This window comes from Sarcophilus harrisii, chromosome 1, assembly GCF_902635505.1.
Source record: "Sarcophilus harrisii chromosome 1, mSarHar1.11, whole genome shotgun sequence".
NCBI lineage: Eukaryota > Metazoa > Chordata > Mammalia > Dasyuromorphia > Dasyuridae > Sarcophilus > Sarcophilus harrisii.
Genome location: NC_045426.1, coordinates 242432742 through 242450996, shown reverse-complemented (window position 1 = coordinate 242450996; position 18255 = coordinate 242432742). Strand labels below are relative to the sequence as shown.

Genomic DNA, 18255 nt, shown 5'->3' with positions numbered 1-18255 from the left:
CACATGATTCCAGGAGTTATGATAGTTTCACAATTTGCAGTCTGTGTATGAACCCTCAATGGAGAGGCATACTGCCTTCCTGGAAGAGCCATTGGAGCTCAGTAACTAAATACCTATAAACCATAATGAGGGAGTTGAAAGTTCTGATGAGGTTGATTTCTATTAAAAGGAAGAATCTCCACCCTTTTCTGACATAGGGGTATTGGATAATCTCCTAAACTTTGGGGAGGTACTTGTTCTATGATTTCTTTGTGACTTTCCTTGGCGGAAGACACCTTAAGTGTTCTCCCCAGCTGACTTATTGGACAGAAGCTGAGTGAAAATTGGATACAATACTTTAAATTCACAACCCCATCTGAATACCTCTTCTGTTCAATTAATGTTTGTTCTTGGACCCAAAAAAGGGAAAAGTAGCAGAATTCAGGAAAATAAGAGAGGTTAGGAGAGGAAGGGGATCCAAGTTTCAGTGAGACTGAGAAACAGCCTCTAGGAGTGCTGGAACCCTGTCTACACAGTTCTTTTTAGCTGAATAATGGCCTTTACTCATGATGTAAAGTCTTGTTCATGAAAAAGTCAATGAAAGAAATGACAGGTATCAATTCCTATGTTTTCTGTGGAAGCTAAGGCCAGCTCTATTGCTGAATAACAACACTTTTGTAATATTGAATGACAAAGTGGGGAAATATAGAACCCAAATATCCCTGTACCAGGGATTGTCAGGGAAATGTAAGCAATCAATTAAGAGCTAAAAAGAGTATTCATGGCAACTCGATAAAAATCATTAATGAATAGGGCTATGCCTTGATGGGCCTTCAGTCTTGACTCTCCTTTGCCACTTCCAATTCTCTCTTATTTTATCAGCCTCTGAACCTGTTATTCCACTTACTTTATCTCTTATTTACCTCCCTTTCTTACCATCACTTTCAAATGAGATTAAATTTTGTAACACTTTGGTTCAGAGAGAGGGCTTTACTTGGCTTGTTTGGGTTTACAGGACCGCTGGTGGACCGCTAGTCTGTCTGGCAGGAAGGTACGCCCACAGTTATCACATGGAACCAACTGGCTCTGGGCACTTGTCCAGTCAGTTTCATTTATACCATCGAGATCATAGTAGCCTTTGGCTGAAAAATAAAAAAGGGGAGAAAACAGGATTAGTTTTCATTCTGGAGAATCATATTCAATACTTTATGGAAAATATTTTCAGGAAATACCTGTTGACTGAGCCTTTTTAACCAAATCATATTGCTTCTGCAAAATGTCCCAAAGGCTGAGTAAAGCTGTGGACCAGAGCATTTACTTGCCTTAAAGGGGGAACCTCTCTCTCTCTTTCTCTTTCCCTTACTTTCTCTTATCTCTCTTTCTCACTCTTTTTCTCTTTTTACACACACACACACACCCACACACACACACACACACCACCACCACCACCACCACCATCACCACCACTACTAGCACCACCACCACCATCATTATCATCATCATCATCATCATCATCATCATCATGGAACTACTGTTTTATGTCCTACTTTTAGGAGATACTTAATAAGCTCTTATGAATTTACCAAAGGAGAGGAACATAGTTCCTCAGATTATTCCCCTGTTATATTACTTAACAGCATTTTGAGGAAAACAGCATTTCCAACTGAGAGTTACTTTCAAACTGGTTTTCACTCTAAAATCATAGTCCCTTTTACCTTGAAAGTGAGTTTTCTTAAAAAATAATGTGGAAGCATTCCAAGCAGAATAGTTAAGCTATCAAAATAAAATAGAAGTTTTCCTTAAATGCACACCAACACATAGCATCTAAATCATATAATCTTCATTGGCAAAAAATACAAAAACAGAGTTTTATTTTAGAGAAACAGCATAGGATCTGCCTCAGCAAAAGGACCTTAAAAAGAGAAATCTGGAATGGTAAACAAATGGCATGATTTTAAACAAATTTTTAATGTGGAACATATATATATATCTACAGATACGTATGTATATATGCACATATATATCATATAGTTTTTTGTCTCATATACATCATATATTTCTTTATTAAGGCTTCAAATAATTTAAAATCATATCTAATAATTCATGTGAATATATAACAAGCTTTAGATTTCTTAATATCTCTGTTCCCAATAAGCAAATAACTTTCAGCACAACACAGGTTTTCTCTTATGACCTTTGCTATAAGCAAAAAAATGAATATGTTTTCTGAGTACTTTGAAAAGCCTCTTGGGAAAAAAATGAGTTTAACTTTCTCTTTGCTCATATCAGTTTTACTCTAAACACAGAGCATCCTGTTACAGCACAATCAGTTTTATCCAATGAAACTATGCAGAAGCATCACTGAAAAGGGTTTACATAATTTTGGAAAAGATTTGAATAGACTTAATAGACTGGCACCATGTGTGTAATTGGGGCTGGATGAGGAAACTACATCAACTTTAAGACTAAAGTCAAAGTGGTGTGAGTTTATAGTGTGTGATTATAGTGTGAAGATTCTTTGATTAAAAAGAGATGTCTATAGTCAGGTAAAAAAATGCTCTAAATCACTGTTGATTAGAGAAATGCAAATGAAAAAAAACTCTGAGGTACCACCTCACATTTCTCAGATTGTCTAAGATGACAGGAAAAAATAATACATGTTGGAGGGGATGTGGGAAAACTGGGACACTAATGCATTATTGGTAGAGTTGTAAAATGGTCTAACCATTCTGAAGAGCAATTTGGAACTATGCCCAAGAGCTATAAAACTGTGCATGCCCTTTGATCCAGCAATGCCATTCTTGGGTCTGTATCCCAAAGAAATCATAAAAGAGAGAAAAGGACCCACTTGTATAAAAATGTTTGTAATAGCTCTTTTTGTGGTGGCAATTGGAAAATGAGTAGATGCCCATTAATTGGAGAATGGCTGAATAAATTATGGCACACAAAAGTAATAGAATATTATTCTATAAAAATGATGAACAGGCTGATTGTAAAAAGGCCTGGAAAGATTTTCATGAACTGATGCTAAGTGAAACAAGCAGAACTAAAAAAAAATTGTACACGGAAATAGCAAGATTGATTGTATGGTGATCAACTATGACAGACTTGGTTCTTCTCAGAACTTATTTTGTTAAGACTACATATGTGTGACAAATTATTGCTAGATATTCAGAATTTAGTCTAAAGAGAAATGAAGAAGAAAAGACAGATGTATTAATAATAGATATTCTAAGACTAGTTGTGTCCCAACTGCATCAAATTAATATAATCTTGTCCAACCAGCATGCAAATGCTTTCATAGTAATACAGACTGGGTTTCAGAGTAAATTATTTCCATCCCAATTCCCAGAAACATGAAAGTTTTGCTCATGCAGAGAAGGAGATGTAATGTTAAGCAGAGAGAAAGAAACAAACTTAGGAAATTAGGCTACTAAGTGTAATGGTGATCAGTAGTCTAAACAGTTTCCATGTGTACTATTATTGGCTTTTGCTCTTTTTAGCTCCTTTTATACACACACACCTAGATAACTACATGGTGCAGTGGATAGAATACTAGGCTTAGAATCAGGAAGTATCATCCTGAATTCAAATCTGTCCTCAGACACTTACTAGATATGGGACTCAAGGCAAATCACTTAATCCTATTTGCCTCAGTTGCCCATCTGTAAAATGATCTAGGAGAGGATATGTCAAACAACTCCAACTATCTTTGCCAAGGGAATCCCAAAAAGGGGTCATAGTCAGATGTGACTAAAAAGACTCAACAATATGTATATATGCAATATACATACATATTATATATATATATACACATATTTATAAGTATATGTACATGTTTGTCCTCTATAATTCTTTCTGGAAATGTCTACAATCCTATCATGACGGTCAATACTCAGTTCCACAGGGGATACAAAATTCTCTGCCCCATTTCTGGAAGGAGTTTGAGGAATTAGTCTAGTCCCTGCATCAAACAAAGTCAGACAATAATATCATTACAGAAGTGTTATGAGACAATTCTGTACTCGTACTAGAGAAATATGTTCTTAACTATTGTAGATAAATATGAGTCTCTCGGTGAGCACTAAGGTATATCTTCATGTTTGAAGATTGCCATATAGTACCATAATAAAAATATTTGTATAATACTTCAAGGTTTATAAAGTATTATTCTCATAATAATATTATCGGGGACATAGAATAAGTTTCATTTTTTTCCATTTTTCAGATGAGGAACTCTTGGTTAGAGGGGTTGCATAGTTAGGGTCTGAGCTAAAGATGATTTACATTTTAGATGCCACTTTTAAATGCTGTATGAAAGATGATTCTTAATTAAGGTCATGTAGATCAGATGATAGATATCCTGCTTCTCATTTTAGCCTTGAGGAGAAAATATGTCTATTCTTTTTGAAGGCAAACTTTTTTTGAAACTACAATTTGACAGTTTTTCCATTCAGCAGCGTCTAAGATTGAAAATATTTTTTTTAGATTTTAGAATTATGAACAAATATAAAAGTAACATATGAATAAATAGCATTCTCACATTTTAGGAAAGATAGAAAGAACTCTGTTTTCGATATAATTTCACTCTTATTTTCTCTAGTAGCTTACCTGCGATGTTTCTGACTTCTGGTTTTTTGGGTTCAGGTCTCCGAAACTCTTTAGGCAACAAATTGTTTTCGTTATGCCATTTTTTCAGACACTGTGGCTCATGGATACTGATGGACATAGTTCCATATTCACGACCACAAATGTAGCAAATAATTGTTGGTGGTCGTCTTATCACTAAGGGCTGCAAGAATAGAAACTTGTTATAATGCAATTCAGGTTTTAAAATACATTTACTTGTAATTTTTTTAATGTTTTGCCTTACCGTGGCCAAATAGATTATTTAGCACTTTTCTTTAAGGTATCCTAAGCTCTAACCTAACAGAATCTAAATTCTGTGATCTCAGTTGGACTTCTCAGATAAAATATTCAGACTGTGAAATTTCAATTCACATTGAACTGTAAGATTAAGGATGAAAAAACACTGCTTCAAAAGGATGTTTTCATTTATGGCAGTGATCAATTTAGTTTGAAGCATCCTGCTTCTGACAAAAACAATTTCCTTAAAAAACTGAATAATTGTGATCACATTCAGTTAAATGCACTTGAGTAAATACTTGTTAAATGCAAGACAAAAATTCCACAGTGTGAAACGGCATGGATTGATTGTGACTGCATAGTTTTTTAAAAAAAATTTTTTTGGGGGGGGCAGCTAGGTGGGGCAGTGAATAGAGCACCAGGCCTGAAGTCAGGAAGACCTGAGTTCAAATATGGTATCAGACACTTAATACTTCCTGGCTGTGTGACCCTGGGCAAGCCACTGAACCCCAATTACCTCAGCCAAAAAAACCCCCCACAAAACAAACAAAAAAATTTTTTTCCCAATTACATTTAAAGACAACTTTTGACATTCATTTTTCAAAATTTTGAGTTCCAAATTTTCCTTTTTATCTTTCTTACTTCCCTCCTCCATAAGATAATAAACAATGTGATATAGGTTATATATGTGCAATCATGCAAAACATATTTCTATGTTAGTCGTGTTGCAAAAGAAATAGACCAAAAAGAAAAAAAAAGTGAAAAAATGGTATGCTTTGATATGCATTCAAACTCTATCAGTTCTTTCTCTATATGTGAATAGCATTTTCCATCATAAATCCTTTGGAATTGTCTTGGGTCATTCTATTACTGAGAATAGCTAAATCATTCACAGTTGATTATTGTATAATATTGCTATTACTCTGTATACTGTTCTTCTAGTTCTGTTCACTTCACTTTGCATTAATTCATGTAAATATTTTCACAATAGTATTTATAGTATCATTTCATTATTATCATATACCAACTCATTTAGCTATTCTCTAATTGATGGGAATCCCCTCTCAAATGCTAATTCTTTGCTAACACAAAAAGAGCAGTTATACATATTTTTGTACAAATAGATACTTTTTCCTTTTTTTAAAGTCTCTTTGGGATACTGAACTAGGATTGGTATTGCTGGATCAAAAGACATGTACAATTTGATTGCCTTTTGGACATAATTTCAAATTGCTCTTCAGAATGGTTGAATCAGTTCACAACTTTACCAATAGTACATTAATATCCCAAATTTCTCACTCTTTCAACATCTATCATTTCCTTTTGCAGTGATATAAGCCAATCTTATAGATGTGAGGTGATATCTCAGAATAGTTTCAATTTGCATTTCTCTATACAATAGTGATTTAAAACATTTTTCATGTTTTTGGTTTCTTTATCTGAAAATTGCCTGTTTATATCTTTTAACCATTTATAAATTAGGTAATGTATATTTGACTCAGTTTTCTATATATTTGAGCAATGAGGCCTTTATCAGAAACACTTGCTATAAAAATTGTTTCCCGATTTTCTGTTTCTCTTCTAATATTAGTGGCATTGGTTTCATTTCTGTAAAATAATTTTAAATTTTATATTATCAGGATTATTCATTTTACATTTCATAATGCTCTTTTCTTGTATGTATTTCTTGTATGGTTGTAAATATTTAACTTCTTAATAGATCTGACAAGGAAACTATTACTTTCTCTCTTAATTTGATTATGATATCACCCTTTGTGATTGCCTGTTTTCAAAGAACACTCATATTGATGAAATCATAGATCAATTGGAATATTGAAGTGTTATTATTCAGCAGGCACTGAACTGGGTTCATTGATACAATGATACAAATATTTAAAAATGGCCTCATCCCTGCCCTCAAAGAATCATGATTTAATTGAGAAGAAAGAGAAAGTGTAAATAGAGCCTTATTGTAGAGTCTCTGATGCTGTATAATAGTGAGAAAACCTCTCTCTCTGTGCTTCATGGAGATTTTATGGAGATTTCTCCATGCTTTACAGTACTCCATTGGCTGGCACTAAGAAGCTCCATCCTACTTCTCCTAGATCCATACTTTAAGCTCTGTCAGGCATCTCTTTGCCAGGTACCCATCTTTCCTCCTTTCTCCAAGAATAAACATAAGTAGGTTTCTAATGGGAATGGGCTTCCTTCACTCTGGAAACTTCACCAGTAGTTAAGACTGTTTTCTGTGGGGTTCTCCACTATTTTTCATACCATCTCTCTTTATCTTCAATTCAAGGCAAATAATTTTTATTTATAGCTCCACAGAACTTGTAAGACTTGTATGTAAGTGTAATGTGGTACTTGGTATCATCTCATTGGTGCTATTTATGCAACCAGCCAGTCACAATAATGATACTTTTAGAACTTAACCATTTACTTAACAAAAAGGCATCATCATAGATAATATGTAAAATCAATGCATAAATAAAAATATATTACAATATTAACAGACAGACCTGGATCATACTTTCCCATCAATGAATTCAACATAGATGGTAAAGAATGGGGTTATACAGGAACCTGTAAAGAAGCATATGTAGGAGAAAAACCCATATGTTCAGGGTAGCTCATTACTTTAGGCTGCAGGCTTTGATGCGATTTGTCCACTTAAGAATATCTGCACTGCCGAAAACTTTCTCTGCTCACGGCCTCTTATCACTCTTCAGCTTGACAAATCCTTTTCCTTTTTCTAGTGGAACATAATGTTTAATAGCTTTTCCAATTTATAATCACCCTTAAAGGGATGTTTACAAAATATCACTTCTTAATGCAAATTTAAGTTTTCTTTAAGACAGAGCTTATTCATACTAAGTAAATGATAGACTAGCATATCAGAAAAGGGACTGACAATTGGGGAGTAATTCATGGATAGTCAAAAGATTATTAATCCTATGTAATTGGGCCAGCTGACTATAGTGGGTTTTTCAATGTTGGCAATGTCAGAAATGACATGACCTGTGTTTTTGGTTTGGATTCCCTAGTCATTTCATCCAAGCATAGACAGTCACAGGAATAAAATAGGAGGAAAAAATAGGTAGAATAAAGTAGAGAACTGCTCATTAGAGGCCTGCCTAAATTTTTAATTGCCAATGATGGGGTTGCCCTGGACCAATTTAGGCAAATATTCTAACATGGGAGTTCTAAGTTGCCTGGCTCCATGATGCAGGCAGAAATATTCTCTCCTCAATAAAGGTTATGGGCAATGTTCCTTCCTAAGATTAAACTCAGAAGAAATTTGAAACATTGATAATTCTACCACAGTGGCAGTAAGTTCAAAAGGTTAATTTTTTATTTTTATAGATCCATAGAATAAAAATTTTGAATTAGCAAGCAACTCAGAGTCCAGAGTCCTGGGAAGAGCCCTAATACCTCTGTGAAGATTTTCCTGACAATTTTTAAAGTTAGCTTGTTTGTACCAATAAAAGGTTCAAATTTTTATTTAGCTTGTTCTTGAATAGGCAGGGGTACTTTGGGGAAACTTTCAGGTGCCCTTTCATGTAAGAATCCAAAAGAAATTGGTCTGGATTTCCAAGACAATGGCAAATAGACATTTGGAGAACTTTGGGTATGCCTCTCAAAGGTCATGTAAAAAATTTATTCAGTTGCTGGCTGAATGATTTTATGCTGAGAGAATTATGGAAGAGTTTTTTTTTTCTCCTCAGGACAGTTTAATTTCTCATCAACTAGTGAGGGAGCAACTTTCAGTTGATGACAGTTCTCTAATCCTTGTGAAGATAGACTTTCCTTCTCAGAGAATTTTGAAGTGATCAAGCTTTCCCTCTGAGAAGGGAAGTTTCATTTTCCTTCCTTTTTTTCTGTCTATGACCTATTAGAGCTAGTTGTTTGTTAAACTGTGTCACCAAATATTTAGAAGTATGAAAGGATATTAATTATTGAATTTGATTACAAATTTTATCATACACTTTTCCCAAGACTCTCTAGTAGAATTCACTAGGGAAAGCATGCAAAAGAATAATGAAGACCTGCCTAAATTTTCTCCAATTTGGAATTGCATATTTGGCAAATACTCAAGCAGCTTTTCAGAGGACAGCAAATAGGATAACTGGGGAATGAGTATAATATTAATATGTTATCCTCTAAGATCTTACCCAAATGAGACCAGTTAGTCACTGAAACCACCAATCTTAGTCCCCAAGTATTTATTAAAGAATTGCTATGTGCCAGGTATTGTGCTAAGTGCTAAATATATAAACACCAACAGAAAAAAAGACATTTTCTTCCATGAAGGAGCTTTAATTCTAATGGGGAAGAAAGGACATAAATGGGAGGTGAAAATTGATGTGAGGAAGAATGGAGGTACCAGGTTAGAGAATATCTTGTGGAGATGAATTGGACATGCAATCTAGAAAGAAATGAAATTATGATTGGTTTTGAACCTCTTCCTTTAAATGGAGGTATTGGGTAGAATCGTCTGACTAGAGGGAGAGACTAATGGATGGAGTATGCCATCAGTTCTGCTATAACAAGATATATGTTCCCTAAAAGAACTGTGCTATACCAACAAAATCAATTAAAACCATAGGAATTATTTATGGTGAATATAGGACTAGAGGCACAATACTCAAAAACTTCATCAATGACATGTTAAAAAATATTGAACTCTAATAAAATGATAGCAGAGTTTTATACATGTTGTATGGTTAAAAATACATAAACACTACTATAAATAATGGCAAATACATAAATACTACAAGTAGTAGTGGTTGCCTTTATCACCTCCTTCTAGTACCTAAGCCTGAGTTCTGGTTCCCACAGGACACAGGCTGGAAATATCTAATTCAAGTGGGACAGCCTGAAACCTCTGAGCCTCAAAAGCCAGGTGGAAGAGTGTGTGTGTGTGTGTGTGTGTGTGTGTGTGTGTGTGTGTGTGTGTATGTGGTTTGAATTAGCCTTCTGCCCCTAGATATTTGATGTACCAAAAGATATGCAATAAATATGACTTTTAAAAAGATCCAAAGTTCATTTGTAGAAGTGGACATCAGAAAGGTTGCAGCTTGTGAGCAATTGTGAATTGGGGCAGTTTTCTTTATTTTCATTGTTTCTCAAAAAAGAAATTGAACATAAGCCAACATCAACAGATTCAAAATTTGCATTATTTTGCAACTGTTTCCTAATGTATCAGTTGTATTGGAACAAATTTGGAATTTTCAACACAAGCATTATAGCGAAATTGACTGTACTTTCAATATTAGAAGAAATCTAGGGATGACGTGAACTTCCAGGGTGAAGAGCTTATATTTTTATGGTAAATAAAATCTATGGAGATGTTCCCTGGAGACATACTTGACCTGGATCTCTATCTTAAAATGGATATTCATAGAGTCACTTCCATGGTCCATCAATCATTGTCTCAGTGGGGAAAATCTTGACCAGTTTAGATGATTTTGAAAGCTATTGGATGAACTAAAGGTATAAGTTCATCATTCTCTGTGATTGTCTAACAGGGCTTCTTAAACTATTTCCACTCATGACTCCTTTTCACCTGAGAAAGAATTTACATGACTTTGTCTTGAATCTGGGCCAAGGTGTTTCTGGCAGTATTCATGCATTTGCAATGGAAATTGCACATATTGTATGTTCAGAACCAAGGCTGTAATGAAGTCATGTTATACAACATGGGCATGTGCTGTGAAAACACCTCAGATTCATTACTAATTTGATTCTGAATAGATTTTTGGTCATTGGATTCAGAAACCTTTTATTATTGCCAATTTTTTGTGACTCCTATGTTCAGTTATGTGACTCTATACAGGGTTCGCAATCCACAGTTTAAGCAGCTTTGGTCTAAAAGACAGAAAAATAGTTTGGAACTCAAAATACTTGGGAGTCTTATCAGAGGAAGCTTCCAGCCAACCCTCTAAGAAGGAATTACTTAGGAGATTTAGGGCAAGGTGAAAATCCCTTACCATATTTGATTTTAGCTCAAGGAGGATCTTTTGAGTTTCAAACAGTCCAGAGGGTTTTGGAATTTAGAGTTCTTATTGGTGTCCTAAATAATGGATGTCAGTGTCTCCATCCACATGAGAAGACTTTATAAAATGAGAAGATTCATTTCTAAAGAACTCTTTAAAGAACCCAGGAGAAAAGTTGTAGCATCCCTAAGGGAAATATCTTGAAGACTTCAGCAAAAGGAATTCCAGGATCAGATATTTGCCATATCAGATATTTGCCATATGTGTTCTAAGTTGGAGCCCACTTTCCCCTGAATTAATTACTAGTAGAAGAATGCGTCACAGACTTTTGGGGGGACATTTTACATATACTGTACAAATTATGCTCTTCTAATAAATACCTATTTTTAATAGCTATTTAGGTCTGGCAGGCTAAATGATGTCATCTGATAATCAGGGAGGAGGGCACACTGATGAGTGATTATAAGGTAAAGTGATACATAAAAAAGGAAAATTTGCCTGTTCTTATGCATTTAGAGGCATGAGCAAAGTAATGGACAGCATTGGAACAGATAATGATGGGATGTTACATCTCTTGGAAAGTGGCAGATTTTAGTTTGTACCATAAGATGGCAGGAATATAAGAGAAAAAGACTTCAGACAAAGAGTATTTTGCTAATCATAGAATGTGGGAGGAAATAAGTGTGAAGGTTTAGGAAGCAGGCAGAGGAGAATAAGGATTAGAGATGGACATAGCTATGTTAGGTATGGCATCATTGTTTTATATTAGTGAGTTTGTTACATATATATGCATATATATATATATAATCAAGGAGCATGAAAGTACAGAGCCATGGTTTTATGAATTAAGTAAAACTCTGGGATATGTTAAAATTTAACATAAGAAAATGTTTTATAAACTAATCAGTAGAAGTTAATAAACAGATTAAATTTCATTCTCTTTCAGTAGAAGTTGGCAAAAGAGTTCCCAGAGATTAAAAAAAGCTGTTTGTTTTTTTTTTACTATAAAAGGCAATAGACAATTCAACACCAAGAAAATATATAGAATCTATCTCTCAAATCATTTATATTTGTGGTTTCTTTGAAGATAAACAAAGAGCACAATATAAGCAAAAGTTATCTGGGGAATTTGAATCAGCTTAAATAATTTAGATAATAAAGACCTGTGTAACACTCAACAAAAAAAATGGGCTAGAGAAAGGTAGAATAATTTTATCTAAATTATCCAGGTAATTGCTATTCTGTCAAGCTGGTCTTGCTTGGAATTCCAAATTCCAGGTGATACCTGGGATAGAGACTTTTATAATAGACATGTGCAGGCTATTCCTGAATCAGATTAAAATGTAATTGGGAAATGTCTTATGAAATAAATAAAAATATACACTAAAACATAGCTAATATCGCATTTTAAAACTAAGCTGCAAGGATCTTTACATACAGATTAGTGACCCCCATTTCTTTTTTGAGATTGATACTACTGGGAGGATTCTGGGAGGACTGTGGAGTAAATTAGAAAATTTCAAGTTCTCCAGATTTCCCTCAAAAACAGAACAAAATTTGCTTCAGGGTGAACATAAACTAGTGAAAAATAAAGAAGATTTGGGGCAGAACAGGGGTCCTCCTAGGACAATAGAAGAAAGACCTCAGGATGGGATTAACCAGTGTGAAGTGTAAATACCTCCAGGCTAGCTCCACGGAAACAGCTTGAGGGGACCCCTGGGGCTAGCTGGTTTTGGTTGGAGCCTCAGCAGGAACCACCGAAATTTTCATCTCCCAGACAACGTGAGGAGTCAGGGGTCTGTGGACACCTCTGGTGGGTAGAAACATCAGGCCCAGTTGTGGTGCAGAGTTGCGGCCCTGGGCGAGAAGGAACCAGCACACCCAGTGAGTGCAGAAGCAGTGGGGCAGGGACAGTGCTGGTTGTGGAGGGTGGAGCTTTTAGTTTGGGGTTCCAGGGTGAAGCTAGAGGCATCATCCCTCCCAACCCAGGATTAGAGGTACTTACACTAATGGTTCTTATTTTTTAAAAAATTAAAAATTTTTTAAAAATTTAAAAAATTATTAACAGGTAAAGAAGAACCCACCCAACCATAGAAACTTACAATGGGAACAGAGGAGACCGGGGCTCATCTTCAGAGTGAAGTAAAAAAAGCCTCTTCTACCCCAAAGAGTAACGTTAAATGGCTACCTGCCCAGAAAGAATTTATAGAAGAATTCAGAAGACTTTAAAAATCAAGTGAGAGAGATTGAGGAAAAAATAAAAAATAAAAACCATCCGAGAAAAATAGGAAGATTATGGGGGGAAAAAAAGTTAGTCAACTGGAAAAGGAGATAGAGTCTTAAAGAGATTGGTATTACTGCTGTACAAGGTCAATTACAGAGGCAACAACTAACAGTATATAACCTCTGCTCACCCAAGCAGAATCACCATAGCTTTGGACTTTTTGATATGCTACATGTCAAAGCAGGCCAAGTCAAATGGAGAGCAAAATTAATTGTCATATATTGTAAGAAAAAAATTGAGTAGGAAAAAAATCCCTACTTAATTATTTCAATACAGAAACCAAACTGGAAAAATTAATCCACTCTCCCATCTTCCTTTCCCCCTACAGTCTTAGGTCTTCCAAAAGATGAATTTGAAAAAAAAATTAAAAATCCAGTGATAAAAATTGTGAAAACAGGAATGGGGTAAAAGGAAAAGAATTGTAAAACTAAGACCCAAAGAGAGAAAATGTTAAAAGTTTTTATTCTTTAAAAATTATTTTTGTAACAATAATCTTACAAATTTTTAAGTGTTAATTTGCTTGCAAGATTATTTAGGTATAGATAAGTCCCTTAAAATGAAGAAGCAACTTTATTTTTGGAGAATAAAAATAATCATTTTTGTTCAATTTCTTTATGAAAAAGAATGAACCAAAGCTACTATTTAATTCAACATACATGGAAATAAATGATGTATTCACAAATAACAACATTTATGCCATATTGTAAAAGATTTCTTTGTTAGAAAAAGTTAAAAAAAGAGAATAAGCGCAGTGCCCAGAAAACTTAGAGAAAAATAAAAGCGGATGTGAAAGAAAATTAATAACATAAAAGGCTAATGTGTTCTATGTTATATTTTCCAAGCCTAGATCCATGCATTATATTAATTGAACTGCAGTTGAACTTGGAACCTGTCCCATATTTTTGAGTTCTGAACACCCTAATTCCTAATTCATTCTTTAGGGAACTATATGCAATTCAGTCCCAACTACTGTAGAGAACACAACTCATCCAGTCTGAACTACGGTAAGAGCACTTTGGATTTCTCATCAACTCCACCACTGTCAGGCAGAAAGCTCAGCCATTTTTAATTTGGGGCTATGTGACTTTGCCAGATGCCAGGATTTTGTCTCCAGCCTGTCCTTCCAATACTTTCAAAAACACATGGATGTGTATGAACAGGGAATAAGGGAAGACTGGGAGAGATTGAAACTCTAGCCAGAAAACCACATCAAGCCTTTTTCTTCTAATATGCAGTCTCCTGATTCTTTGGGATATGTCATCATAGATAGGGCCAAGGGAAATGAAAGTTTGGGGTGTGGAGGAAGTTGATAAGAACAGGGGAATTAGGTCTTTACTGTGCTTTGGCCATAACTTGCCAAGGCATAGAAAGTGCAATCCAAAGAAGGTGGAAGGGAAGGTCTTAATTTAGCTAATGTAACATTACTGCAGAGTAAAGGATTAGATGAAATTGTCAAAATTGCAGATTTCATTTAAGAAGCTGTTGCAGCTTTTATGACAGGGATAAGAATGACTGAAAATATCATTATTCCACTATATATATATAAGCTTAATTTCCTGCATCACAGGTCCAATAGATGAAACATGATGCCCCTTAAACAAGAAGTCTGTTATGCTCACAGTTTCTTTTTTCTTCTATTAACTACTGGGTATGTCCTGGTAAGCCAGAATATGAAAAGAGGGACCTAAAAATTCTAGAATGAGTATATATATATATATATATATATATATATATATATATATATATACATACACACACATATACATATATATGTATATATAGTCACATATATATGTATATGCATATATGTATGTATACTGCTATAAACTTGGACCCATTTTTCATATGGTTTTAATTCTTTAGCCACTGTTGTTAATTATCATATATATTAGCTAAACAATGTTTTTCTTGCTGTTGATTGTCCTGTTTTATACTGCTAAGAAATGCTGGAATTAACTCTCTTTGGTAAGGGCTGTGCAATATAAAACAAAGGGAACATTCAGTAATTTTCTGGCAAATTTAGTTTGTACTAAATAATCCAGTTTGACTATCTCTGCTATCCCCAAAACACTCATTGTTCACTCCCCATATTTTGGGTTGAATAAACTGAATCACTGTACAGTAATACTAATAATAACTGACATTTATGTAGATTTTTAAATTTTGCAAAATATTAGAATATGTCATTTGAGCTACAAAATCACCCTGGGAAATAGGTGCCATTATTACTTTCCTATGTATACAGATGAGGCAACTGAAGCTAAAAAAACAAATGATCTGCTAACAGTCACATAGTTAATGTTTCAGGTCTTCCTGACTTCAAATCTAGCAATCTATCCACTTTACCTCACTGTGTGCTAAAAATCACTATGGAAACAAGCCATTGTTTAAACACCAAAGATAGTTCAATGGTGAGGCCCCAGGGAATAGAACTTTTATTCTACCAACAAGCCTAACAACTTGCTTTGATGACATTTCTTTCTTTCTTTCTTTTTACTTAACAGTATTTTATTTTTTTTCCAATTACACGTGAAGATAGTTTTCAACATTCATCTTTGTAAGTTTTTGAGGTTTCAAATTTTTCTCCCTCTCTCCCTTTCCTCCTCTTACCCAAGAGAGCAAGAAATATGATATAGGATATACATGTACAGTGTGTCATGGTAAATATATTGTGAAAAGAGACTCAGATCAAAAGGGAAAAGCCACGAGAAAGACAAAAAATAATCTGCATTCAGAATCCATGGTTCTTTCTCTGGATATGGTCAGCATTTTCCATCATGAGTCTCTTGAAATTAGATTTCTTAAGGATATTTTTTGCCACCATTTCCCTTGACTTCCTGGGCTCCCTATTACCTAAGAGATGGTACAGTAATAGCTCTTAAGTCATTATTCCCTGAAAATAGCATATAACCTTTCTATGCAGAGTTTTTAATTTTAATATATACTACAAAGAATTACATGCTACCTGGTAAAAGAGGCATTTAACAAATTAAAGAAAATTTTAAAAATATAATATGAGCTTATAAAACTTATGCCTCTAAAGAGAAGCATGGAAACATAATGTACATCACATTTTGTCTCAAGTGAGTATTTGTACTTGTACACATCACTTCTGAGCTTAGTTATTAAATAAATGGTGAGCCAGGATTATGAAAAATCAAGCTCCATAATGGAATTGGCCTTACCAGCACTGAAAAATGCTTGTCCCAAACATAATTTTCTTGGGTGGAATACATGTGGGGAATAGATGACAGCAGTATATTTAAGCAGCTTCCATATGAGCAGTAAGTAAAGCAGCCACAACAAGGAGGGCATGGGAAAAGCACATCTTCAGACAATGAACTACAGCTGTGTCCTATTGCAAAAGAGCAATGGGAGTCCAAACAGTCTGGGATATATAGCTTTCAGTCATGTTGTGATGTCAGGGGAGCTTCAGGATGATTTGGAGGCTAGGAAGAAATTACCAAAGAGTAAGAGAATGGTAAATAACTTCTTGTAGCCAAGGACCCAAAGAAAGCTCCTTCATGTGTAGATGTTTAGTGAGAAGACTGAATCACTGATATCAGCCTTCTCAGATATACCCCCACACAACCAAGTAGCAATCATTCTTTTGTAAACATTTAACTTCCAGATAAGAAATATACTGATATCATAATGCTTATATGTTTGTACATGTATTGTACACTCATAGCTTAAGTAGGCCCATCTATTGTCATTTGAAGGTTACCACAAAATTCTATCTTCCCTGAAAAAATAGTAATAATCAGTTTGTAATTTGTACTTCCTACCCTACTTCTCTATATCACCCTACCCCCCACCCCAAGCTCAGCAATTCATGGTTATGGCTTATAATTTTTTAACATTATGTATACACATATATCCATGCAACATATATGCATACAGTTTTTAAAAGTTTTTATTTGGAATATTCTCCTGCCTTAGCTTAAATCTCAACTAAAATCCCACCTTTTACAGGAAGTCTTTCCCAATCTCATAATTCCAGTGCATTCCTACTGTTAATTATTTCCAATTTATTCTGTTTGTAACTTGCTTTGTCCATTTTTTTAATGTTTTTTTTCCCTTTGAATTGTAAGCTCCTGCAAGGAAGGGGCTATTTTTTGACTTTTTTGTATCCCTATTGCCTAAGGGGCATGTAGATGTTGTTTAATAAATGTTTACTGATTAATTTAGGCTATTTGTGGAAAGCCTTTATTTAGAATTTTCCTCAATATCCTTTCTCCTTTCTCTTTTCTCTGATCTAAAATTTCCACCATTTCTGAGGTAAAGAAAAAAGTTGATAATGAATATTAAATTAGTAACAGAGTAAGGCCCTTTCCTTCCCATTGCCATAGTATAATGGAGATGATCAATCAGATTAAATATTTTTTACTTTGGAAGGCATAAAAGAGACTTTAGCCTTTATGGAATAAGATAACTCAAAACAAAATTTCAATGAAAGACTCTGTAGAAATGGATTATGATTGTGAAAGCTTTTTAGTAGACCTGAGGGCAGATACCTCAAAAAAGGATGGTATTTGGGAAAGATAGGGCAGGACTAAGGTAGGCCCTCTCTGAGGGAAGCTGGTTTGTAAGAGGACTACATTAAAAGGGGATGGGGGGGTTAAACCAGACAGAACAGCTTTAAAGCAAGGGATATTGAGCTGGGTGAGTGATTGAAGGGTTATGGGATGGGGTAGAGCAAGGAAAACAGTAGTACTCAAAATTTCTGTAACTAGAAACTTTTGTGCCTAAGACAATTCAGTAAAGGCAAGGAGGGAAGTGGTATGGTAATAGTTTGGGAAGCCCATACACCAAAGTTCAACTTATATCTTATTGATAGTTGGGAGGAAAGGATTAAAAATCCTAAGAGACAGGTATGAACAATGAGCACCTGAAAGTAGATTTCTGGGGAAACAATTACTTATTGTTGGCTGGCAAAGACCTTAAAGATAAGAAAGTGCATTCCCCCTCTATTCTTAAATGCCAGGTCATATCCTCAGGCATCTTGTGTAGGTCTGTCAACATTGAAGAAAATCATCATAATTGTCATACTTTTGACTGTATCATCTGTATATGTATTTGTCTGTAAATAGTACATATATGTGCATATAGGGTTTAAATATATTTTAT

The 18255-nt window shown here is 34.7% G+C and overlaps 1 protein-coding gene across 5 annotated transcripts in view; it reads right to left on the bottom strand.

Annotated features, from left to right (window-relative positions):
* Positions 1-949: 949 nt before the first annotated feature.
* LOC100918703 (zinc finger protein 474) overlaps positions 950-18255 on the bottom strand; it is a 79978-nt gene continuing 62672 nt past the window's right edge. For 2 of the 5 annotated variants that reach the window (XM_003761259.3, XM_031938987.1), the window contains 2 exons: positions 4591-4771; positions 950-1121 (listed from right to left, as the gene is read on the bottom strand). In XM_003761259.3, the coding sequence (XP_003761307.1) occupies positions 970-1121; positions 4591-4771 (333 nt within the window). In that variant the 3' untranslated portion in view covers positions 950-969. Of the gene's footprint in view, positions 1122-4590; positions 4772-7364; positions 7429-12519; positions 12699-16310; positions 16529-18255 lie in introns of those variants that run through there. The other 3 variants (XM_031939004.1, XM_031938998.1, XM_031938994.1) reach the window with 3 other exon arrangements.